Genomic DNA, 26190 nt, shown 5'->3' with positions numbered 1-26190 from the left:
TCTACTGTATCCTAAGGAGCAAAGCAACAAATTGTAGTATTGCGTCACGGCTGCTAGGTAGGTGAGTGTGTGACTAGATTCAGGTCTCTCTCTCTCTCAGAGAGGGGATGTTTAAATTGACACATACAGTTTGGGAGTGTTTATCCCTCAGCTTACGCCATTGTTTAAAAGTACACCATGAGGTTGAGGCTGGCTGAAAGATTTGTATTTCAACAACAAATGACAAATGAATCCCATTTTTTTATTTATTTTTATTTTTAGAACTCATAGCAAAATAGTATTGTGTCATTATGCTAAGATAGTCAGACTGCAATGCGATATTGTACTGTGATTCATTCCACTCTGCAGTTACGGTGGGGGAGTTAAATTAACTTGAAGAGAATATACAGTTAACTCCTAAAATAAAGGAAACACTTGATTAAATGAGGGATACAAAGTAGAATCTATGCCAAGGTGCATTGAATCTGTTCTGGCTTGGGGTCGCCCAACGCCCTATTAAGACACTTTATGTTGGTGTTTCCTTTATTTTGGCAGTTACCTGTATACACTGAGTATTCCAAACATTAGGAACACCTTCCTAATATTGAGTTACACCCCACTCCCTTCCACACTTTGCCCTCAGAACAGCCTCTATTCATCGTGCACAAACTGGTGTGCATGGCACCTACTACCACAGCCCGTTCAAAGGCACTTACATTTTTCGTCTTGCCCATTCACCCTCTGAATGGCACACATACACAATCTGTCTCAAGGCAAAAAAAATGTTTTATCTGTCTCCTCCCCTTCATCTACACTGATTGAAGTGGATTTAACAAGTGACATCAATAATGGATCATAGCTTTCACCTGGATTCACCTGGTCAGTCTGTCTATGTCATGGAAAGAGCAGATGTTCTTAATGCTTTGTATACTCAGTGTACTTGTATTCACTAGATGACTGACAGGGGGCGCTGTTCTGAATTCCTCAACCGCCGTAATGATATTCTTCAAACGCCCTAATGATATTCCTCATCAACCGCCCTGATGATATTCCTCAACCGCCCTAATGATATTCCTCATCAACCGCCCTGATGATATTCCTCAACCGCCCTAATGATATTCCTCAACCTCCATAATGATATTCCTCAACCGCCCTAATGATATTCCTCATCAACCGCCCTGATGATATTCCTCAACCGCCCTAATGATATTCCTCAACCTCCATAATGATATTCCTCAACCGCCCTAATGATATTCCTCATCAACCGCCCTGATGATATTCCTCAACCGCCCTAATGATATTCCTCAACCGCCCTAATGATATTCCTCATCAACCGCCCTGATGATATTCCTCAACCGCCCTAATGATATTCCTCAACCTCCATAATGATATTCCTCAACCGCCCTAATGATATTCCTCAACCGCCCTAATGATATTCCTCAACCGCCCTAATGATATTCCTCATCAACCGCCCTGATGATATTCCTCAACCGCCCTAATGATATTCCTCAACCTCCATAATGATATTCCTCAACCGCCCTAATGATATTCCTCAACCGCCCTAATGATATTCCTCAACCGCCCTAATGATATTCCTCAACCGCCCTAATGATATTCCTCAACCGCCCTAATGATATTCCTCAACCGCCCTAATGATATTCCTCAACCGCCCTAATGATATTCCTCAACCGCCCTAATGATATTCCTCAACCGCCCTAATGATATTCCTCAACCGCCCTAATGATATTCCTCAACCGCCCTAATGATATTCCTCAACCGCCCAAATGATATTCCTCATCAACCGCCCAAATGATATTCCTCATCAACCGCCCTAATGATATTCCTCAACCGCCCTAATGATATTCCTCAACCGCCCTAATGATATTCCTCAACCGCCGTAATGATATTCCTCAACCGCCCAAATGATATTCCTCATCAACCGCCCTAATGATATTCCTCAACCGCCCTAATGATATTCCTCAACCGCCGTAATGATATTCCTCAACCGCCCTAATGATATTCCTCAACCACCGTAATGATATTCCTCAACCGCCCTAATGATATTCCTCAACCGCCCTAATGATATTTCTCAATCGCCCTAATGATATTTCTCAACCGCCCAAATGATATTCCTCAACCGCCCTAATGATATTCCTCAACCGCCCTAATGATATTTCTCAACCGCCCAAATGATATTCCTCAACCGCCCAAATGATATTTCTCAGGAGGAACAGCCTCCTTAGGAATTAATGTGAATTTACAGTATTTCAAAAATCCATGCGTTTATGTATTTATTTTTGCAGTGGGGGACAGCAACATAAGAACTCTATCAAAAATTCTAAAATGTTTTTCTGTTTTCCACATTTATTAAAAAAGGATTAGCTTCTGTTCAGTTCATATAATACTATGTATTGTTTACATCGTGTCATGAAAATGTTCAAAAACATTTATCAAAACCTGTAGCTGTTGAAGTGAAAGCATTTAGCTTTCATCTCTACATTACAAATCAACACAATGTCAATTACAATAATGTAAAGCTAGAGGACTTAATGCATGATCCCATAATAATATGCTTTCAATATTGCTGACCGATTTTAAGATCAATCTGATGTTAAGTTAATCCCCCACGAAGCCAGTAAAAATAAAATATAATAGTCAAGGTCAATACATTTTTTATTTCACCTTTATTTGACCAGGTAGGCAAGTTGAGAACAAGTTCTCATTTACAATTCCGACCTGGCCAAGATAAAGCAAAGCAGTTAGACACATACAACGACACAGAGTTACACATGGAGTAAAACAAACATACAGTCAATAATACAGTATAAACAAGTCAATATACAATGTGAGCAAATGAGGTGAGATAAGGGAGGTAAAGGCAAAAAAAGGCCATGGTGGCGAAGTAAATACAATATAGCAAGTAAAACACTGGAATGGTAGATTTGCAGTGGAAGAATGTGCAAAGTAGAAATAAAAATAATGGGGTGCAAAGGAGCAAAATAAATAAATAAAATAAAATAAATACAGTAGGGAAAGAGGTAGTTGTTTGGGCTAAATTATAGGTGGGCTATGTACAGGTGCAATAATCTATGAGCTGCTCTGACAGTTGGTGCTTAAAGCTAGTGAGGGAGATAAGTGTTTCCAGTTTCAGAGATTTTTGTACTTTGTTCCAGTCATTGGCAGCAGAGAACTGGAAGGAGAGGCGGCCAAAGAAAGAATTGCTTTTGGGGGTGACCAGAGAGATATACCTGCTGGAGCGCGTGCTACAGGTGGGTGATGCTATGGTGACTAACTAGCTGAGATAAGGGGGGACTTTACCTAGCAGGGTCTTGTAGATGACATGGAGCCAGTGGGTTTGGCAACGAGTATGAAGCGAGGGCCAGCCAACGAGAGCGTACAGGTCGCAAATGTGGGTGACAAAACGGATTGCACTGTGATAGACTGCATCCAATTTGTTGAGTAGGGTATTGGAGGCTATTTTGTAAATGACATCGCCGAAGTCGAGGATTGGTAGGATGGTCAGTTTTACAAGGGTATGTTTGGCAGCATGATTGAAGGATGCTTTGTTGCGAAATAGGAAGCCAATTCTAGATTTAACTTTGGATTGGAGATGTTTGATGTGGGTCTGGAAGGAGAGTTTACAGTCTAACCAGACACCTAGGTATTTGTAGTTGTCCACGTATTCTAAGTCAGAGCCGTCCAGAGTAGTGATGTTGGACAGGCGGGCAGGTGCAGGCAGCGATCAGTTGAAGAGCATGCATTCAGTTTTACTTGTATTTAAGAGCAGTTGGAGGCCACGGAAGGAGAGTTGTATGGCATTGAAGCTTGCCTGGAGGGTTGTTAACACAGTGTCCAAAGAAGGGCCAGAAGTATACAGAATGGTGTCGTCTGCGTAGAGGTGGATCAGAGACTCACCAGCAGCAAGAGCGACATCATTGATGTATACAGATGACTCTTAGTACAATAAATCTAGGAACTGGTTCACTCATAGACTGTAAAAAACAATGGGTTCTTTTTTCTATACATCATGTCGTGTAGTACTTGGCTGGCTGCTAGCTTTAACTACATTCATTGTCAATGCACAATATTTGTTCAACAGTTGTGAAAGGACTATTAGAAAATCAGTTTAATTGTACACATGAATCACCACTTCATCCATGCTTAATAACATCAACAATGGGTTATCGTTTTGTAAGCTAGCTTGCATATACACTGACTGTTGCTTACATGCCCTGCAATGGTTAGGCTACACAGTACCACAATCTGTCAGGAGCAGTCTGTCTCTCAAAATAGACCAAAAACTATTTAGATACTTGCATATCAAATGTCATCTTTACATCCCTGGAATTGGTGCTGGCTGCATCGATATGTCTCACATCGTTGCCTTGTTGACAAGTTGGCTATTTTAATGTGGGAATATTGTTTTTCACCTGATTCACTTCCATTAATCAAAGCCTTGAAAGGAGGCTTTGATAATGGCAGTATGATAACAGCATCCCTAACACAAACATAGGCACAGACATATGCATACACATGGTAACATACACACTTAACACACACGTACACATGGATTTTGTGTTGTAGATATGTGGTAGTGGAGTATGGGCCTGAAGGCACACACTTAGTGTGTTGTGAATTCTGTAATGAATGTACTGTAATGTTTTTAAAATGGTATAACTGCCTTAATTCTGCCGGACACCAGGAAGAGTAGCTGCTGCCTTGGCAGGAACTAATGGGGATCCATAATAAATACAATAGAAAAAGGCTCTTATTGGCCAAGACATAGCATCAGCTATCGAGGGTTTAGATACGTCATTGGTGATATTTCTGATGGTTTCCATTGGGGCCTGAGTGCTGCTCTGATCCCACTGCCAGAACACATGTGGTTTAATCAGGATTCACAACCAGGCTCCCTTGTTCACACGGCCATTTGCACAACAACTACAGCTGTCGGCAGCCATAGTGATCATTGCCCTCGTTCTGCTTTGAATGGGTGCCAGTGTGTGGCTTATGAAGAGACAAAGCTCCTTCAGCACAGCATTGTAGTCATCTGACTCTGTAAACATTCCATTCACTGTGAAGAAAGTGGTTATGATACAATGTGGTATTTAAGAGTCCAATAAAGGGTCAGGAATTTGACTTCCAATGGATTAGCACAGCTCCCATACAGAAAAGTAATATATGGCCATATACCAAAGAATGTGACATACAGTATATTTTAAGATATATGATCATATATTTAAAACCCATATATAAATGTGACATACATTTTAAAATATATGGTAATAAATTTCAATAACATACACTGAACAAAATATAGACGCAACATGTAAAGTGTTGGTCCCATGTTTCATGAGCTGAAATAAAAGGTCCCCAAAATGTTTCATATGCACAAAAAGCGTATTTCTCTCAAATGTTGTGCACAAAATTGTTTATAACCCTGTTAGTGAGCATTTCTCATTTGCCAAGACAATCCATCCACCTGACAAGTAGGGCATATCAAGAAACTGATTAAACAGCATGATCATTACACAGGTGTACCTTGTGCTGGGGACACTAAAATAACTCTCTAAAATGTGAAGTTTTGTCACACAACACAATGCCACAGATGTCTCAAGTTTTGGCATGCTGACTACAGGAATGTCCACCAGAACTGTTGCCAGAGATTTGAATGTTCATGTATCTACCATAAGCCCCCTCCAACGTCATTTTAGAGAATTTGGCAGTATATCCAACCGGCCTCACAACCGCAGACCACGTGTAACCATGCCAGCCCAGGACCTCCACATCCGGCTTCTTCGCCTGCAGGATTGTCTTGAGACCAGCCACTCGGACAGCTGATGAAACTGTGGGTTTGCACAACCAAAGAATTTCTGCACAAACTGTCAGAAATCGTCTCAGTGAAGCTCATCTGCGTGCTCGTCGTCCTCACCAGTGTCTTGACCTGACTGCAGCTCGGCATCGTAATCAACTTCTGTGAGAAAATGGTCACCTTCGATAGCCGCCGGCACGCTAGAGAAGTGTGCTCTTCACGGATGAATCCCAGTTTCAACTGTACTGGGCAGATAGCAGACAATGTGTATGGCGTCGTGTGGGCGAGCGGTTTGCTGATGTCAACGTTGTGAACAGAGTGCCCCATGGTGGCAGTGGGATTATGGTATAGGCAGGCTGAAGCTACGGACAACTAACACAATTGCATTTTATTGATGTCAATTTGAATGCAAAGAAAAAGCTTGACGAGATCATGGGGCCCATTGTCGCAGGGATCTGTACACAATTCCTGGAAGCTGAAAATGTCACAGTTCTTCCATGGCCTGCATTCTAACCAGACATTGAGCATGTTTGGGATGCTCTGGACCGACGTGTACGACAGAGCGTTCCAGTTCCCTCTAATATCCAGAAACTTTGCATAGCCATTGAAGAGGAGTGGAACAACATTCCACAGGCCACAATCAACATCCTGAACAACTCTATGTGAAGGAGATGTGTGGCGCTGCATGAGACAAATGGTGGTCACACCAGATATTGACTGTTTTTTTTAATCCACCACTACCTTTTTTTAAGTTATCTGTGACCAACAAATGCATATCTGTTTTCCCAGTCATGAGAAATCTATTAGGACCTAATTAATTGATTTCAATTTACTGATTTCCTGATATAAACTGTAACTCAGTAAAATCTTTGAAATGGTTGCATTTTGTGTTGACATACACTTAGGCTGGAGTCATTAAAACTATTTTTTCAACCACTCCACAAATGTCTTGTTAACAAACTGTAGTTTTGGCAAGTCAGTTAGGACATCTACTTTGTGCATGACACAACTCATTTTTCCAACAATTGTTTACAGACAGATTATTTCACTTATAATTCACTGTATCACAATTCCAGTAGGTCAGAAGTTTACATACACTATGTTGACTGTGCCTTTAAACAGCTTGGAAAATTCCAGAAAATGATATCATGGCTTTAGCACCTTCTGATAGGCTAATCGACATGATTTGAGTCAATTGGAGGTGTACCTGTGGATGTATTTCAAGGCCTACAATTCAAACTCAGTGCCTCTTTGCTTGACATCATGGGAAAATCAAAAGAAATCAGCCAAGACCTCAGAAAAAAAAGTTGTAGACCTCCACAAGTCTGGTTCATCCTTGGGAGCAATTTCCAAATGCCTGAAGGTACCACGTTCATCTGTACAAACAATAGTACGCAAGTATAAAAACCATTGGACCACGCAGCCATCATACACCTCAGGAAGGAGATGCGTTCTGTATCCTAGAGATGAACGTACTTTGGTGCAAATAGTGCAGATCAATCCCAGAACAACAGCAAAGGACCTTGTAAAGATACTGGAGGAAACAGGTACAAAAGTATTTATATCCACAGTAAAAACGAGTCCTATATCGACATAACCTGAAAGGCCCTCAGCAAGGAAGAAGCCACTGCTCCAACTGAACATGGGGACAAAGATCGTACTTTTTGGAGAAATGTCCTCTGGTCTGAAGAAACAAAAATAGAACTGTTTGGCTGTGAAGCACGGGGGTGGCAGCATCATGTTGTGGGTGTCCTTTGCTGCAGGAGGGACTGGTGCACTTCACAAACTAGATGGCGTCATGAGGAAGGAAAATGATGTGGATATATTAAAGCAACATCTCAAGACATCAGCCAGGACGTTAAAGCTTGGTCACAAATGGGTCTTCCAAATGGACAATGACCCCAAGCATACTTTCAAAGATGTGGCAAAATGGCTTAAGGACAACAAAGTCAAGATATTGGAGTGGCCATCACAAAGCCCTGACCTCAATCCTATAGAAAATGTGTGGGCAGAACTGAAAGAGCGTGTGCGAGCAAGGAAGCCTACAAACCTGACTCACTTACACCAGCTCTGTCAGGAGGAATGGGCCAAATTCACAAAATGTTTGACCCAAGTTAAAGAATTTAAAGGCAATGCTACCAAATACTAATTGAGTTTATGTAAACTTCTGACCCACTGGGAATGTGATGAAAGAAATAAAAGCTGAAATAAATAATTCTCTCTACTATTATTCTGACATTTCACATTCTTAAAATAAATCGGTGATCTTAACTGACCGAAGACAATACATTTTTACTAGGATTAAATGTCAGGAATTGTGAAAAACTGAGTTTAAATGTAATTGGCTAAGTTGTATGTAAACTTCCAACTTCAACTGTATATACTTATTTTATTAACAAAGTTATGCACTACCAATTCCCCTATTTGAAAAAGGAATTACAGTCAATAACTGGTTGTGCCAACTTTAACTTTTGACTGCAACCAAATGCTTCCTGTAGTTGTTGATCAGTCTTCTCACATTGCTGTGGATTCATTTTGGCTCACTCTTGCATGCAGAACTGCTTTAACTCAGCGGCAGTTGTGGGTTTTCAAGCATGAACTGCTCATTTTAAGTCCTGCCACAACATCTCAATTGGGATTAGGTCTGGACGTTGACAAGGCCATTCCAAAACTTCAAATTTGTTTATTTTTAGACATTTTCATGTGGACTTGATTTTGTGTTTTGAATCATTGTCTTGCTTCAGTTTACAGGTGGATGGCCTGACATTCTCCTGTAGAATTGTCTGATACAGAGCAGAATTCATGGTTCCTTCTGTTAAAGCATGTTGTCCAGGTCCTTGAGGCAGCAAAACATCCCCAAAACATCACACTACCACCGCCATGCTTGTCCTTTGTAATGAGGCTCTTACTGTGGAATGCAGTGTTTGGTTTTTGCCAGGCATAATAGGACCCATGTCGTCCAAAAGGTTGACTCATGTTTGCCAAAAAGCACCTGGATGATCATCAAGACTCTTGGAAGAATATTCAATGGACAGATGACATTTTGGATGACATGGGTCCCATTATGCCTGGTGAAAACCGAACACTGCATGTTAAAGGCATAGTTCACTTTTTTATTTAGACCTTATAGTCAGATGGCTAACAAAAAAACAATGGGTGGTGATTGAACTTTGACTAACTGCCCCAATGTTTGTGTCCAAAATCCCCCCAAGTTAATAGTGGCTATTTAAACAACTCTAAATCATGGATTACAGTTTCTACTGGCCTTACTTTCAGGGTAAGGAACTATCTGACTAAAGGTGTAAAAAAGTTAACCTATCCCTTGATTGAATTTTCAAATCAATCATTGCTAATAGGGCATTAATGGTTAAGGATTTCTTATTCAATTTAATCTGATAAGATTTTTACATATTTATATGGATTTTTTTATTTATAAACATTTTATGAGCCCAAACCCAACCCCTTACTGTTTTTTGTGCTTTTTATCTTCTAGTTGTTGCTTTCCCTCAACAGAGGCTGTCATGAAGCGCTTCCCGGATGCAAAAAGGGACAAGTGGAAACAGTTCACTTAAAACAGTGAAATGGCTGAATTGAGAAGTGATGAAAAAATCCAAAAAAGGAATAGGATTAAATGACCTTTTTAGTGTTTTGTGTCGTTTGTTCTGTTTTGTTACCACGAAATGGAGGGAATAAAATATTCTATATTTTGTAATAATTACATTTCCTCTGAATCCAACTCAAATCATTGAAGATTATAAATGCATGTGTGACGTCTGTTAGCCAGAGAAAGACAGAAATAGAAAAGGAAAGAGAAAGAGAGCAAAACAAATAAAATGCTAATATCACAATGACAATATTTATTTCTGTCTGGATGTGATCTCAGGTTGCCCAAACGTTGATACTGTATTATCGGCCAAATTGTTGAAACCTATTAGGGCCTTACTGTGGACACCATACAGAGAAAGAGTAGCCTCTAGTGGCCGAGACACACATTGCACCACATTGAATCCACCCTCCCTCCCCTATCCTTTTTTCTTCTCATTAATTATGTATTAAAGGAGTGTATAAAGAGGTGGTTTTGGACTCTATGATTATATACCCATGAGAGCACATCATCGTTCGCCTTGGCCAATATAATCTAATAAGGGTGGGTATTAGGATGCGGGAGAAACATAATTTGGCAATGGATCATTTCACCAATGCATGGGAGGACATCTTAAGAGGGGAATGACTGTGTAGTAATGGAGTTTGAAGATATAGCACAGTGGTTCTCGAACTGGGGGCCCTAACCCTCGGGGGGTTGTGAGGAGGTTTTGGGGGGTTGCGAGTGTGAAACTGAAGGTGAAAAAAATACATATTTTTCATAGGCTACATATTCCATTTCCATTTTATATTTACGTCATTGCCTATTTGATCTGGTTCCTAACATACACCCACAGTATTGCACAAAATTCATGTCTCAATAACATCTAATTTGTGCTTCAGACCCAAATGTTGGGTATCTTGACTGTTGACCAAAGACCAGTCATAAGCTTTTGCGTGCAAAGGTGGGGGCGCATATCCAGATTAGTGAACAGAAAGCACTTTCATTTTCTCTGGTTTTGCCTGAAGAAAATAGTATGTTTATATTCTCAATATGAAATACAGTTAAGCAATCTGCTGCAGACTCATCTTTGCCAGAACAATAGACTTCCTCGCAATTATATTGATCATTTTCATATTTCCGACAGGCCTAGTTTGGGAGGCTACTGGCTATATAAGAAAGCTGTAACGTTGCCCTGCCTTCAATACTTATGGGATGAATATGTAAGAAACTAAGCAAAAAAAGAGTGTCCTCTCACTGTCAAATGTGTTTATTTTCAGTAGACTTCAGTAGTCTGAACATAACATTCAACAACTGAGACATAAACTGAACAAGTTTCACAGACATGTGACTAACAAAAATTGAATAATGTGTCCCTGAACAAAGGGAGAGGGGGGGAGTCAAAAGTAACAGTCAGTGTCTGGTGTGGCCACCAGCTGCATTAAGTACTGCAGTGCATCTCCTCATGGACTGCACCATATTTGCCAGTTCTTGCTGTGAGATGTTACCCCACTCTTCCACCAAGGCACCTGCAAGTTCCCGGACATTTCTGGGGGGAATGGCCCTAGCCATCACCCTCCAATCCAACAGGTGCCACAGACGTGCTCAATGGGATTGAAATCAGGGCTCTTCAATGGCCATGGCAGAACACTGACATTCCTGCCTTGTAGAGTATGGCTGGTGGCATTGTCATGCTTGGAGGGTCATGTCTGGGTGAGCCTGCAGGAGGAAGGAGGATGTCTAACCTTAATGCTGTGGTAGCCATGCTGGTTAAGTGTGAATTCTAAATAAATTGCAGACTGTGTCACCAGCAAAGCATCCCCACACCATAACACCTCCTCCTCCATGCTTTATGGTGGGAAATACAGATGCAGAGATCATCCGTTCACCTACTCTACGTCTCACAACTACTCTACGTCTCACAACTACTCTACGTCTCACAACTACTCTACGTCTCACAACTACTCTACGTCTCACAACTACTCTACGTCTCACAACTACTCTACGTCTCACAACTACTCTACGTCTCACAAAGACACAGCTGTTGGGAAAAAAAGACCAAAGGACAAATTTCCACTGGTCTAATGTCCATTGCTCGTGTTTCTTGGCCCAAGCAAGTCTCTTCTTAGTATTGGTGTCCTTTAGTAGTGGTTTATTTACAGCAATTTGACCATGAAGGCATGAATCACACAGGCCCCTCTGAACAGTTGTTGAGATGTGTCTGTTACTTGAACTCTGTGAAGCATTTATTTGAGCTGCAATTTCTGAGGCTGGTAACTCGAATGAACGTATCCTCTGCAGCAGAGGTAACTCTGGGTCTTCCATTCCTGTGGCGGTCCTCATGAGAGCCAGTTTCATCATTGCGCTTGATGGTTTTTGCGACTGCACTTGAAGAAAGTTCTTGACATTTTCCGTATTGACTGACCTTCATGTCTTAAAGAAATGATGGCCTGTCATTTCGCTTTGCTTATTTGAGCTGTTCTTGCCATAATATTGACTTGGACTTTTACCAAATAGGGCTTTCATCTGTATACCACCCCTACCTTGTCACAACACAACTGATTGGCTCAAAGGCATTTAGGAAAGAAATTCTACAAATGAACTTTTAAGAAGGCACACCTGTTAATTGAAATGCATTCCAGGTGACTACCTCATAAAGCTGGTTGAGAGAATGCCAAGAGTGTGCAAAGCTGTCATCAAGGGAAAGTGTGGCTACTTTGAAGAATCTCAAATATAAAAAATATTTTGATTTGTTTCACACTTTTTTGTTTAATACATGATTCCTTATGTGTTATTTCATAGTTTTGAAGTCCTCACTATTATTCTACATTGTAGGAAATAGTAAAAATAAAGAAAAATCCTTGAATGAGTAGGTGTTCTAAAACTTTTGACCGGTTGTGTACATTGTGCTCGTATTAATTCCCCCTCCCTAGATATAAAATCAATATGGACACACACACACAGACTAGCTCTTGTATGGTACAGAATGCTGAAGTTGGTATGGTTACTCAGAGCCCCAAGGAGCCTGCGTGCCTATTACCAACAGGCCCAGTAAAGGTGGATTGTGGGAGGAGAGAGAGAGAAGGAACAGCTCAGAGCTCAGACAGCGAGATAGAGGGAGTCACCAGGGAGCGTGCTGAGACAGCAGAGAACTGCACACTACCCTCGTCCACTCAAAGAGGTTATCTTCTGTGTTTAGCAGGAAGAGGCCGGCTTTGGTGGGTGGTGGGAAATGTCTAGCACAAATAGTACAGCTTCAAATAAGCTATTATAGTCAGGAATGTTACGTGTGTGTGGGTGTGTGTGTGCGCGCGCCTGTGTGTGTGTGGGTGTGTGCGAATGTGCTGGATAGAAAGGAAGCAATTCAGAGAGAAAGAGTTGCAGCAAATTAAGAGAGCAAGAAATGGAGAAAGTTGTTCATATTTCCACATTGACGCGTGGGCCTGAATATTTATTAACACTGGACCTATTGTCCGTCTCATTGCAACAGCAACTTGTGCGCAACTCATCATGGAGGCCCTTGTTTAAATGGGGAGAGTTTAGCCCATTTGGAGGCATGTAGGCAGCACAGGGATAAAGCTGGGCAGGACAGCTTAGTCTCAGCCCTCCTAATGAACACACAGGGGTACTGAATGAAACATACAGGATGGTAACATACCATGCTCACAACAGTGGAACGCATACAGACTACACTATAAACCTCACAGGTGGCTAGGTGTGTGTGTGTGTGTGTGTGTGTAATGGTGGTGGGGGGCGTTCATCAATAACTCATCATCCCTCACTCCCATCCTGTTGTCTGCTTTGTTATGTATATTTTTTATTGTCTGCTACTTACAGACACTCTGCTTTTAAAGCTAATATTGTAATGAGTAATTGCTGCTCCTGCATTTCAGCTTGGAAACAGCTATTCACCAACAATATTGCTAAAATGACTTCTTGTACGGATAGGGAAAGGGAACGATAGAGGAGATACATGTTATAAATAGCCAATTGGAAGTCTGTTTTGAAAGCTGGGTAAATTTTTCTCCTTAATCCACCATTGTGTTTCATCCATGTTGGCATCTACTCTGTCATGTTTCAAGAGCCGACGACAGCAAGCGAGAGTCTAATCACACTAAAGTGATCACCACTCCACTGTATCCACTTTTCTTTAGAGAGAACGGCGCATCTAGAATCTACCAGTGCCACTTCCAATCTCATTCTCATTCTTAACCCAATTTGCCACTTTTCCAGCAGTGTATTAGTGAAATAAATAAATAAATAAAAGTATTGATATAAAACAATAACACTTTTTTCCAATAATGAGCAGCAAAAAGACCTCTCGCTCCACTGTTGCTCTCCTGGCCAAAACACACTGCAAAGTAAATAAAGTAATGAATAAGGTGCCCAGTTGGGCGACAAGGACACAGTCTTGTTTGGGTGTGAAAAATCCATAAAGCTTCATATAGGAGGGGCCATGTCCCTCCAGGTTCTTGTTCCGCACCGAGCTCCCAGCTCTCTCTCTGACTTAATTTGGTAATCGATATGGTTTCTGTGAGCACAGCAGGGGGATCTTCGTTTTTTTTTTTTACGGCACCTCTCCTCTCTGCCCTTGAGTTTCCTCTCCAGTCCCGTTGTAAAAGGAGGCTGTGATTGCCTCTAACAGCCTCTGTGGTTAGGGGGAAAGCTCTCCTGAAAGACAATGAAGGGAAAGGTGGAGAGTAGACAGAACTCCAGACAGAACACATGAAAGTGAGAATCAGATAGAGCGAGAAAAGGAACAGCTCAGAGCTCAGACGAAAAGATAGAGGGAGAGTCACCAGGGAGCATGCTGAGACAGCAGAGAGCAATTGCTGCACGCTATCCTTGTCCGCTCAAAGAGGCTCTCTTCCGTGTTTAGCAGGAAGATGCAGGCTTTGGTGGGTGGTGGGGTATGTAAATGTCTAGCACAAACCATACAGAGATGTAAAATGAATGTGAAAAAGAAGCTGACCACTCTTTTCTCTGAGACATGTTCCAGTCACCATGAAAGAGTATTATGGGTCTATGTCTGTCTGTGTGTCTGCTGTCCTCCATAACCCAATAATGTTCAGCACAATAGCATGTATAACCATGTGTATAACATGAACTGCATCACCACACTCACTTGTGTTTTTCAGTCTGAAACTGGAAGGTCAGATTTAAAGAAGGGGCTTAGTCAGAAAAAAAGCTTGTTTTTGCTCATTCTGATTGGGTGGCCCTGGCTTCCCAGTGGGTGGGCCTGGCTTCCCAGTGGGTAGCTCTGTGTCCACTCAGGCCTACCAATGCCTACACCCCTGATTTAAAGAAAGGGTCAATGCAATTGAGAAGTATGAAAGATGGGAATGTAGAAGTATGAAGTAGAAACACAATTTTCTAGGTTAGAGGAGTAGACTGGATTGTGGCATTGGACTTGCCTTTTCCTCCCTTTCTCCCTCCTTTCTTGACTTCTCTCGCTTTCCATCTAATTTGTCGACCTCTCCCTCCCTCCATATCCCTCTCCCTGCCCCCTTCCCTCTCATTCCTTCTCCAGCTGAGAGAGACAGAAGTGCAGAGGATTCCAGGGAAGAGCTTATCTCTCCCTGCAGGTCCCTGTCCTGTTACCAGTCTTTAAAAGGGCAGCCAACCGGCACACTCTCTCACATTCTCCACACAGTCAGTCAATTCCCCCATACTACTACAACCAGACACTGGTCTCTTTCTCCCCAGTTAGACCTCTAAACTATCACTCGACAATATATCTCCTTACTATGCTGTTGAGATACTTGATCCAACCAGCGAGTTGCGGTAACAGTCCCAAGCCATTACATATCACTCTTCAACTGTATCTAGTAGTTTCAACTCAACCTGACAGAACATCCCGTTTCTTTATGGCCTCTGTAATCCTTCCAGAAGCTCATTGGTGCAAAGGAACATCCTGTTGCTGTCTGATAACCCAGTCATTGTCATTGTAATGAGAGAATATGAAGGTGTTGTTTGACGCAGAGTCAGCAGTAGGGTTGCAAAGGGTGGGTATATTACTGGAAATGTTCTACGTTTACCAGTAAACTACCATCATTTTGGTGGCTTTCAAGTTTTTGGAATTTTATTAGATGACATCTAGTGGCCTTTTTGGGGGTACTTCTGATGATCACAGGTGTCTGTAATTATCTCTGGCCCTCTGTGTGGCCTTATTGCCTGTAAAATATATAGAAAAATAACAAATCAAGATTGATAAAGCTGTAAAACATGATCCTAAATATAAGCCATCAACTTAGTGAATACCATTGGTGTTTAATATGAAGGTTTAAGCATAATATATATATATATATTTTATTACGTCAATATGTCTTTGTTGTAAATGTTTTGGTGCCAAACTGGTGGCAGTTGTGGAAAAAAAAGTCAATAGTTGGAAGAGTTCCAGAGTTAATTGAAAATAATAGCATTATTGATTAGATGATTTTATCATTAATTAGCCTATTTTCTCTTCAATCACATGGTCTATTCACTAGAACTACTGGATATCTCCTGGACACAGATTTAAAAATACATTCTATATATGAATACTTTTTAAAAAGTTATTCAAGTCTAAATTACCATAGTTAACATAGATTACCTGTTCATTACCAAAATTACTGAAGATTCCGGGAATGTCGGTAAATTACCGGTAGCTGTGCATCTCTAGTCAGTGGTCTTGCACTGTGTCTAACACTATTAGGTAGCACCACCTGTCTCTCTGTTGGAGCACCTGAAACACAGTGGAGAGAAGCCACACTATCTTACTACAGACTCTGATGGAGATGAAAAGCCAATGTTGTCTGACAGGGCTGACTGTTCTGTGTGTGTGCTTTTCTTTCTCTCTTTCTCTCTCAGGGACAACAACTTCATCAAGGACTTCCCCCAGCTAGCAGATGGACTGATGGTCATCCCGTTGCCTGTGGAGGAGCAGTGTAGAGGAGTGCTGTCTGAGCCACTGTCAAATCTACAACTCCTCACAGGTGTGTGTGTGTGTGTGTGTGTGTGTGTGTGTGTGTGTGTGTGTGTGTGTGTGTGTGTGTGTGTGTGTGTGTGTGTGTGTGTGTGTGTGCCTCATTCTTTGGACACTTATACAAGTGTGTACAGAACATACACTGCCATTCCAAAACAAGGACATTTCTTAGTGACCCCAAAATTTTTGTCTATTAAAATAACATCAAATTGATCAGAAATACAGTGTAGACATTGTTAATGTTGTAAATGACTATTGTAGCTGGAAACGGCTGACTTTTAATGGAATATCTACATAGGCGTACAGAGGCCCATTATCAGCAACCATCACTCTTTTGTTCCAATTGCACGTTGTGTTAGCTAATCCAAGTTTATAATTTTAAAAGGCTAATTTATCATTAGAAAACCCTTTGGCAATTATGTTAGCACAGCTGAAATGTTTTGTCCTGATTAATGAAGCAATGAAACTGGCCTTTAGACTAGTTGAGTATCTGGAGCATCAGCATTTGTGGGTTCGATTACAGGCTCAAAATGTCCAGAAACAAAGAACTTTCTTCTGAAACTTGTCAGTCTATTCTTGTTCTGAGAAATGAAGGCTATTCCATGCAAGAAATTGCCAAGAAACTGAAGATCTTGTACAACGCCGTGTACTACTCCCTTCATAGAACAGCACAAACTATCTCTAACTAGAATAATAAGAGGAGTGGGAGGCCCCGGTGCACAACTGAGCAAGAGACAAGTACATTAGAGTGTCTAGGTTGAGAAACAGATGCCTCACAAATTCTCAACTGGCAGCCGCCTAGAAGGCCAGCATCCCGGAGTCGCCTCTTCACTGTTGACGTTGAGACTGGCATTTTGCAGGTACTATTTAATGAAACTGCCAGTTCAGGACTTGTGAGGCGTCTGTTTTTCAAACTAGTCACTCTAATGTACTTGTCTTCTTGCTCAGTTGGGCCTCCCACTCTTTATATTCTGGTTAGAGACAGTTTGCGCTGTTCTATGAAGGAAGTAGTACACAGCGTTGTATGAGATCTTCAGTTTCTTGGCAATTTCTCGCATGGAATAGCCTTAATTTCTCAGAACAAGAATAGACTGACGAGTTTCAGAAGAAAGTTCTTTGTTTCTGGCCATTTTGAGCCTGTAATTGAACCCACAAATGCTGATGCTCCAGATACTCAACTAGTCTAAAGAAGGCAAGTTTCATTGCTTCTTTAAACAGTTTTCAGCTGTGCTAACATAATTGCCAAAGGGTTTTCTAATGATAAATTTGCCTTTTAAAATTATAAACTTGGATTAGCTAACACAACGTGCTATTGGAGCACAGGAGTGATGGTTGCTGATAATGGGCCTCTGTATGCCTATGTAGATATTCCATTACAAATCAGCCGTTTCCAGCTACAATAGTCATTTTCAACATTAACAATGTCTACACTGTATTTCTGATCAATTTGATGTTATTTTAATGGACAAAAAATGAGCTTTTCTTTAAAAAACAAGGACATTTATAAGTGACCCCAAACTTTTGAACGGTAGTGTATACGTTTCTACATTTGTTTGTCAAGGATTTATTTTCCAATTAATGCAACATTTCCTGTAAGCTCAATACCTAGAAATACTGCAGCATCCTCTGCTTTCTAAACCCATAAGAGTGGGACTCCAAGTGTGAGGTCAGCTAGAATGACACTGTTCATCCCCGTGCACTGTACTGTGCTATTGCTCCTGACATCCCCACGCCTCTGCAGTAGGCATACACGTGCACATACACACACCTCTCCAGGCCCTCTAAAAGCTGACACGTGCACCTTCTTCCCCCCCACGTGTTCCCCTCCCACGACCCCTTTGGGGGCCGTGACTACTCTGTCAGTTGGCTTGAAACCGCACCTCAGGACTACTGCCTCCGTCCATTAGCTGAATTGGCTGCAGCACTTTGCTTCTTGGTGACCTGTGACTAGTTTCCAGAAGGGTCTGCCACTCTTCTCCGAACACAACTGGGGATAAATAAATGATTTAGGTTTAAGTGGGAATTCTGTTGTTGTTGTTGTTCTCTTCACTCCTGTGTTCTAATGGCCCTGTGCTGACCCAGACTCATACGATAGTTTGGTAATGCAATTACGGAGGTGAGATTGCTCACGCCTTAATGCTGGACATCCAATTGCAGCTATTGCGGCCATCTGCCATTGATTGCGCTTGGGGTGGGAACTTTCGTGCCGAGACAAATAGTGTTGTTGGAAACAACAGGATACACACTGTACACAGACAGTGTTTGTGTGAAAGAGAAACAAAGCTAGCTAATGCACTTCGAACAATTACAAATGTGCCTGTGTAACTAAAACTGTGACGCAAATTACCCATAGCTTTCAATGCATGAAAAAATGTGGGCCTACTAAAATTGTGGAAGTAATTCATGACTATATATATATGTGTCTATGTCCATTGCAGGCGATGCCCAGTTTAATGAGGCTCTGGGCTATCCCATGGTTCAGCAGTGGAGAGTGAGGAGCAACCTGTACAAAGTAAAGCTCAGCGCCATCACTTTGTCTACAGGTATGAAGTGTCAATTTACTGTCATATATTTCACTATTTTACAAGCTTACCACTACTAAACTATCATACTGCACACAAAACACATACAGTAAATCATATAGCATTTACAAAACCATTTTTTTTTTTGCTTCAGCTATAACTATAATTCAATTTGTTCCACATTATTTCCCCTCCACGGTTCCCAGGTTTCTCCAAGGTTTTAAAGACGCTGACTGCAGAGAGCACCAGAGAGGAGCTGCTGTCCTTTATCCAGCAGTACGGCAGCCATTACGTGTCTGAGGCCCTGTACGGCTCCGAGCTCAGCTGCACCATCTACTTCCCCAGCAAGAAGGCTCAACAGCAGCTCTGGCTGCAGTACCAGAAAGGTGAGCAAGGAGAGTGGGAAGCTACATGTAATGCAGGTGTCCCGTCAGTGATCAATTTAGACCCAGGTGAGTGGACTATCAATAGTCTTAATTGGTTCATTAAATCCCAGACAAAAGAGCAAAAGTGGGGCTTATTCAATATGGTGCAGGGTTCAGGACGCTGCAGATAGAGACATGATTCATAGCATGACAGACATGATTCCTGATTTTATAAGTGGCCATTGCCCCTGAGACAATGCAGAGAGAATAGCCTCTCGGAATTCCTTCAGTTGCATTTCATAATTCAGTTTTTCCTGCAACAGAAAAATTAGGCAAGAATTAGGCAAGGCAAGACCTGAAGGGGCTTTTGTACTGTACTATGCTGCACCACTGAGAACTTCACAATGGAATTGGTCTGTTACTGACTGGGTGAGGGCTGTGGATAGCATGAAAAGGATGTTTAATGTTTCACCAAATAAATGGGTTCAAAGTATGCATTGTAAACACTGGAATACAAAGAGACATGCTTTGAATAAATTAATTTGCTGCACTGCAGATACTTCCAAATAATTTACCACAGGAAGGCTTATAGTACAAAGGGCTATTGACAGGAGAGGTGCAGTGAAATGTGTTGTTTTTCAGGGTTAGCCATAATAGTATGGTGCCCCTGGAGATAGTTAGGGTTAAGTGCCTTTCTCAATGGCTCAGGTATTTGAACCAGCAATGATTCAGTTACTGGCCCAACACTAACCACTAGGCTACCAGTCACCACACATTTTTTACATTTCCCCAACAGCCAGTGTCATCTACAATAAACAATAAATCTGAAACCACAACATGCAGATCTTCATCAATGTTGGGTTTATTGCACTCAATAGATAATCAACATTACAAACATGAAATTGAGACAAGTTACGCAGAGACTCATCTAATGCGTTAGTAAGACATACTGTAAAGTCACTGCCTCCACCGAAGGCCAAACTTCTGAAAGACACATAGGTTGATTCAACACACATAATGCACAGAAACAGAACATCCAGAAGACCTAGTAGTGTATATATATATATATATATATTTTAAACGAACTCAGAGGAAATAGGAAATGACATGTAAAGGAATCTCTCTCCAGTTAAGTCCAGTGAATGAAATCACATTTAGACAGAGAGCTACAGTTTTGCTGTTCATCACATTGAAACTGCATTTTTTCTTTGCCTCAGATGAATAAAGGATGTCCATTATTATAGCACAATGTAATCCCTGGATATGTGATTGGAAGTTACAGAATAGGAATAAGTCCCCCCCCCCCCACCAATGGTTCAAGTTAAGGGCGGGTAAGCTGATCCTAGATCTGTGTCTACATGTAACTTCACTCATTTGTAGGTTGAAGATGGAACCCCCTGGGAGTCCAACACTCCAGTCAGGAACTTGATATACGTTTTATTGATGGCTGGGTTATAGTGATCATGTCCATGATCCCATCCTTTACATTTAGGTTTGAGAAGTTTTCGATTAGACATTCCTTCTAAACCGATAAGGCCTGTAAGCGCAATTCATTTTTAGTAATTTATTTTCTTGTCACGTCATTAGGCATAGAAATTCTCAGATCTCCTCTTTTGTATAGTACATCAATTAAAATATAACAATTTCGCACATTGATTGACATACCAGTTTCCCCCACCCCCAAAGTGACAACACTGATGCATTATTGCTGTCTTTAGTGCTGTGATTCATAAAAATCAACCGAGGCAGCTCAAATGTTAGATAGACACAGGCTTGGTTCCAGTCTGCTCCTAGCCAGTCCCACTGACTGACCACGGATCAGTGATTAGAATATGGGCTCATTATATGACCTGCTAAGCACTGACCAGAGATCAGATCATGGAGGAGCATGAGTTGTTTGGAATGAAGCCATTTATTTTAAAGTGACAGATCAACAGTTCACCACCGTCTGTACACATACCCCCATACACACACACTAGATTTGTAGTTTCTTAGCCCCTAGCAGGTGGAGGAGCGTCTCCTCTGGAGGTACGTGTAGACTTTTACACAGTGGTCCCAGCAGTCCAGCACCATCAGCTGTCCTTTCTGTGTGACGGCCACGCCCACAGGGCACGTCAGTCCCTCCTGGATGAGCACGTTGAAGCCGCCCTCTTTGGGGAACTGCAGGATCTCCTTCCTGCCGCTGTCTGTCACCAAAAGGTCCCCGTTTGCATCCACGCACATGCCCGTGATGCAACGGAAGTCCTCAGTCTCAGAGAAGAAGTGGCTGAGCTGTTTGCCCAGCTGGCCATCCGTGCCCACCGAGCCGATGGAGAAACCCCCCTCTAGGTGGTGCTCGTTGTGGCGGTTCTCAATGTTCAGGCCCAACCCCTGGGTGAAGTAGACAGTGCCTGCTGCGTCGCATGTCACGAATTTGGGCCGCACGGCCGAGCATAGGCGGTTGTAGTTGACCACACCCACGTTGCGATCCACCGCCAGGCACCAGAGCTTGCCGCCCTCCACGTCAGTCACCACAAATTGACCCGAGGGCATGGCGGCGATGCCCCAAGGCTTGATCAGCTGATTCTTGTGGCAGGCCACGCAGTGGCCGTCGGTGGTGTATACCTTGACCGAGTTGTCGTAGTTGTCGGTGACCCCGATGAGGCCCTGAGGCGTGATAGCGATGGACAGCGGGATGAGGTTGGGCAGGTCGGCGCCCAGGAAGCTCAGGACGAAGTTGTCGATGCTGCTGGGGTTGCGGCGGATCTCCCTCTGGAAGCCTTTGCGGTTAAAGATCTGGATGCGGTAGTTGCCCCGGTCAGCCACCAGGACCTCACCCTGTGAGGTGACGCAGATGCTAACTGGCAGGTTGAACATCCCCGGCAGGTTACCCTTGCAACCCATCTTTTTTACAAACTGGCAGTGCTGTGGCCCCGAGCGAGCCCTGGCATCACCGGGAGAGGAGGGCCCCCCTTCATCCATGGACTTGGATTTAAAGCTGCCCGGTGAGGCACACACAGCCTCATCTACAGGCATTACTATATCAATGTCTCTGTACAGGTCCCCCATCGCCCCTGCAGCCCTGCACATGGCACCAACCCCAAACTCCAGCAGCCCCTCATCCTCATCAGTGTTGACGGTGCAGGGTTTGGTGGTGAGCTGGGCCACGTCCAGGGCCTCGGGATGCTCCGTAGTCACCAGCTCAGGGTCCTGGAGCTTGATCAGAGTAGGCAGGTCCAGGCTGCTCCTTAGGTCCAGCTCCTCCTCGTCCTTCACCCCTCCGTCGTCCTCCAACAGGGCAATGTCACTCTGCTTCACCTGCATGGTCAGGTAGTCGCAGCGGGACACCACCTGCACCTCGGCCAGGTTCAGCAGGTATGTCTGCTCCTCCAGGATCTGACTGTTAAGCTTCTCCACCTCGACCATGGAGGCAGAGAAGGCCCGCCGCTGGCGCCCCAGCTCCTCCTGCAGACGCAGCTCAGCCCGGGCGTACTCCTGCTGCACTGCCCGGTACTTTACCCGCATGTTCTTTGTCAGACTGTCAATGGCTGCCCTCTTTTTCTGGATGTGGTCCATGGCTTCGCGGAGGGATGCCAGCTTACCACCCAGGTCCTTCCGGCGCTGCTCAGCAGCCGCCCGGATGGGCTGGACAGTGTGGCCCTGCTGCTGGTGGCCCTCACCCTTGCAGAGGTCGCAGAGCACCGTGCCGCAGTCTTGGCAGTACTGTCGGGGTAGGCGGTTGCGGCAGGACTTGCACATGAGGGCGCCGGCGGTGGTGCAGGAGCTGGCACAGTCCAGGATCTTGAGCACAGTGAGGTTGTCGGCCAGCTGGGAGATGCTGCTCATGCGGGAGACCCTGCTGCAGAAGGGGCATCGCACGCCGTTAATGGTGCTAGCCAGCAGCTTTTCCAGACACTGTCTGCACACAGTGTGGCCACACTGCAAGAGCTTGGGCCGCAGCTGCTCCTGGTTGTAAGTCTCCAGGCAGATGGGGCACTCCAGGACCTCCCGGAGCAGGTCTGGATCCAGAGCCGGCAAAGCTGCCGCCATCGCGTTCACACCTGTGAGGAGAGGATTAAAAATGGAAATGATTCACTACTCAAAGTATCAATGACAATGACTTATGTTGGAAAGAGGTTGCATTGCTAACAACTTATAACAAGCAGAGTAAAGATGATTTGTCATTTCTCATTAAAATGGCTTAGTATTCATTACCATTCCTCTAATAGTGCATTGCATTTTGACCACGACTAATGAACTACTAGACTCTAGTTGCCAGAGTCACCTCTCAGGAACATTGGAAGAATAAACTCCACTGTGCGAAACTTAAACGTACACTTACTGTAACTGATACAGTGCACTTTAGCTGGTCATATAATTAAGGGGAGTGTAGCACAAGAGGCAGCAATCTATCATTCAACAGATGAAGGTAGCCTGCTTTCAAGTAGTGATACCACTTCTCATTACCACATTTAGCTAAATAAATACTGACTTACTTGCATATCTACGCTAACTAACTAGCTCGCTACCTAGCTAGCTATATGAATGCTGCGACGTTTGTGTTATTGAGCTGTCAATGTGTTAGCTAAATGCTAGCTGTTGTTAGCTAGCAAGTTAGCTAACGTTAGCATAACGGATATTTCTCAAATCAAGCTGTCACTACATGGCCAATGCAAATGACAACAGCATGGCCAGTTATTTGCATGAAGACGACGCATTTCTGTACTACACACAATGAATAATTGATAATCTCGTGGCATGTTGCTGTTTTGTTTGCTGATGCTAGCGCGAGCTATGTTAGGCAGCTTGCAGTGGGAGGCCTCCCCAAATCGCGGTGTGACTTCCAGTTTGGGGCAGTCACGTAAGAATTCATGATCGAATGGATTTTGAAAGTCAAGTATATACATGCTATGATCCTAAAGGTCTAGATTTATTCGGTTGACATCTTAAACTAGCATAAAATCTTACCTTGGTTTCAATGTCAGCTCTGTCGTTGTACAGGGGCGTTCAGTGGGTGTGCTGCTGCTACTGTAGCGAGACTGCGGTGTTGACGTAACTTTACGTAATATTTACGCCTCGATCACACCGACAGTACATTAAAAGTACATTAATTTCCAATGGAACGCTGCGTTTGCCGAGCAGCATTGCGTTGCAGAGGCAGTTGCAGAACGTTGGATTTTGTCGAATGTATGCAACTAACTGTATGTGTAGACGACTTGACAGAAATGGTAGCAGAAAGCGAATGTTGAACTTTCATTGCACACATATCCAGATGATGCTACGTACCATTTGATCCAGATGATGCTACGTATCATTTGACGCAACATACTGTGGATGGGATCGAGGCGTTATTTTCCAACCACCTCTATTTTCATTGGCTCTTACATCTGCATCTGGGACAAGCTCCCAAAGTGGTTGGCAGTTATTTTTAGTCAATCAGTTTGGAATTATTTTATACAGGGATATATGGTACATTAAGCTGTATAAACTCATGTATTAAATAATGTAGCTAGTATAAAATGGAATGTCTGTTTATTAGTACAATACAACACTGTCTCTAGTTTTAGCAAATAAAATATATTATTCTAATGTCATGGGCATTGCATTATACATCATTTGATGATTCCTCCTTTCTGAAAAACGGTACACCTCTTAATATCCTGTACCAGATAATTAATTATTCAAGTATCCCAACTCAAATCATTTATCATGAAATTATGTGGGCCATTTGAGAGCAATGCAGGATTTATAGACATGCCTTCCATGAAATGTAATACAATGCTCTTACATCCTGTAGTAACAGGATGAAAATAAATGAGGACAGTAAAGAAGATATATCCTTTGAACCGTGAAAAGTATCCATCTCTATCAGTAGCCTACAGTTATACACAGTCATGGGCAGATGAGTGCAGATGCTGCAGCCCATGGAAAATAGTATATCAGCTGACCCCTAGATGGCAGCAAAGGTCTTATTACAAAATGTATTTGTAGTGAGCTACAGGGTTGTAATAATAGAGTAAGAATGAAATAATACCTTGTATGATGTATTGTTTTATTTTTGATGTAGGTGGTTGTTGTGTTGTGTTTTTGTTGTGATGTAATTGTTTTATCCAAGTTGGATCCCAGGAAGAGTAGCTGCTAATGGGGTAATGAGGATACTAATAAATACAACAACAAACAAATTGCAGTTCAGAAAATGAACTACCTGCACATTAATATAAATTAAAAGTGAATTTATAATTTGAATATTTTCATAACGCAATCATAATGTTAAGCTATGCATAACTAAAAGGTAAATGGAAAGGAAAAAGGATAGTCTATATGCTTGCTTTAGCTATGCATTAAAATGTTTTCTCTAAACATTCTCAGTGAGCTTCAAATATATTTTACATTTATTAAGGCATTTGTAAAGACAATAGGCTTTTGACTCACAGAACAGAAACCTTTTGTGCTGTTGCTGTAATTGCGCTGCAGCTGTGCCATATTGATATTGTGGTATTTAGGAAGCATATTATCTTTGCTAACCTAAAAATCACTGTCTACTTATATTCATCTGACACAATGGGCCTTGGAAAAAAAATAAACTTAAACAGCACTTTGTTTTAGTTTTGAATATTTTTGGGGACTTTTGCATCAATCAGGGTGTTTAGTTCATGGCCTCTACTATATTGCTTCCACCCACAACCCGGATTGATTCAGATGGAGAGTAGGCTAGACAAGGGGATGTAGCTACTCACTTTATACTACTGAGATACACCCTCTCTTTGTGTCTCTCCCTCCTCATAATGTGTGTATTTCATTGCAATTTCCCTTCATCTTGCATTTTCACTAAGAAAATGCAGAAATCAACTGACTGAGGAGAATAAATAGGGGATATGATCTTGACGAGTACCAGAGTAGTTATAAAGGCCAAATTTCATGTCAAAAAACTCCTGAACAGAGATATTTTATGGGGCAATAATAACAATGCCAACACTAACAATCTG

General features: G+C 42.5%; 2 protein-coding genes across 3 annotated transcripts in view; one reads left to right on the top strand and one right to left on the bottom strand.

Annotated features, from left to right (window-relative positions):
• LOC109873601 (astrotactin-2) overlaps window positions 1-26190 on the top strand; it is a 476030-nt gene that overhangs the window by 341195 nt on the left and 108645 nt on the right. For both annotated transcript variants that reach the window (XM_031809054.1, XM_020465242.2), the window contains 3 exons: window positions 16224-16348; window positions 18777-18881; window positions 19067-19246. In XM_031809054.1, the coding sequence (XP_031664914.1) occupies window positions 16224-16348; window positions 18777-18881; window positions 19067-19246 (410 nt within the window). The remainder of the gene's footprint in view (window positions 1-16223; window positions 16349-18776; window positions 18882-19066; window positions 19247-26190) is intronic.
• Window positions 20068-24473, bottom strand: trim32 (tripartite motif containing 32). The gene is made up of 2 exons (XM_020465732.2): window positions 24173-24473; window positions 20068-23265 (listed from the first exon to the last, which is right to left on the bottom strand). The coding sequence occupies exon 2, from the start codon at window positions 23252-23254 to the stop codon at window positions 21224-21226; it is 2031 nt and encodes a 676-aa protein (XP_020321321.1). The 5' UTR covers window positions 23255-23265; window positions 24173-24473; the 3' UTR covers window positions 20068-21223.

This window comes from Oncorhynchus kisutch, linkage group LG29 (assembly GCF_002021735.2).
Source record: "Oncorhynchus kisutch isolate 150728-3 linkage group LG29, Okis_V2, whole genome shotgun sequence".
Classification (NCBI taxonomy): domain Eukaryota; kingdom Metazoa; phylum Chordata; class Actinopteri; order Salmoniformes; family Salmonidae; genus Oncorhynchus; species Oncorhynchus kisutch.
Note: the sequence above shows the minus strand (reverse complement) of the source record. Positions and strands in the feature narration are given on the sequence as shown.

Excerpts from the sequence above, each read along its gene's own strand:
- trim32 (XM_020465732.2), bottom strand. The coding sequence starts at position 23,254 with ATGGCGGCAGCTTTGCCGGCTCTGGATCCAGACCTGCTCCGGGAGGTC.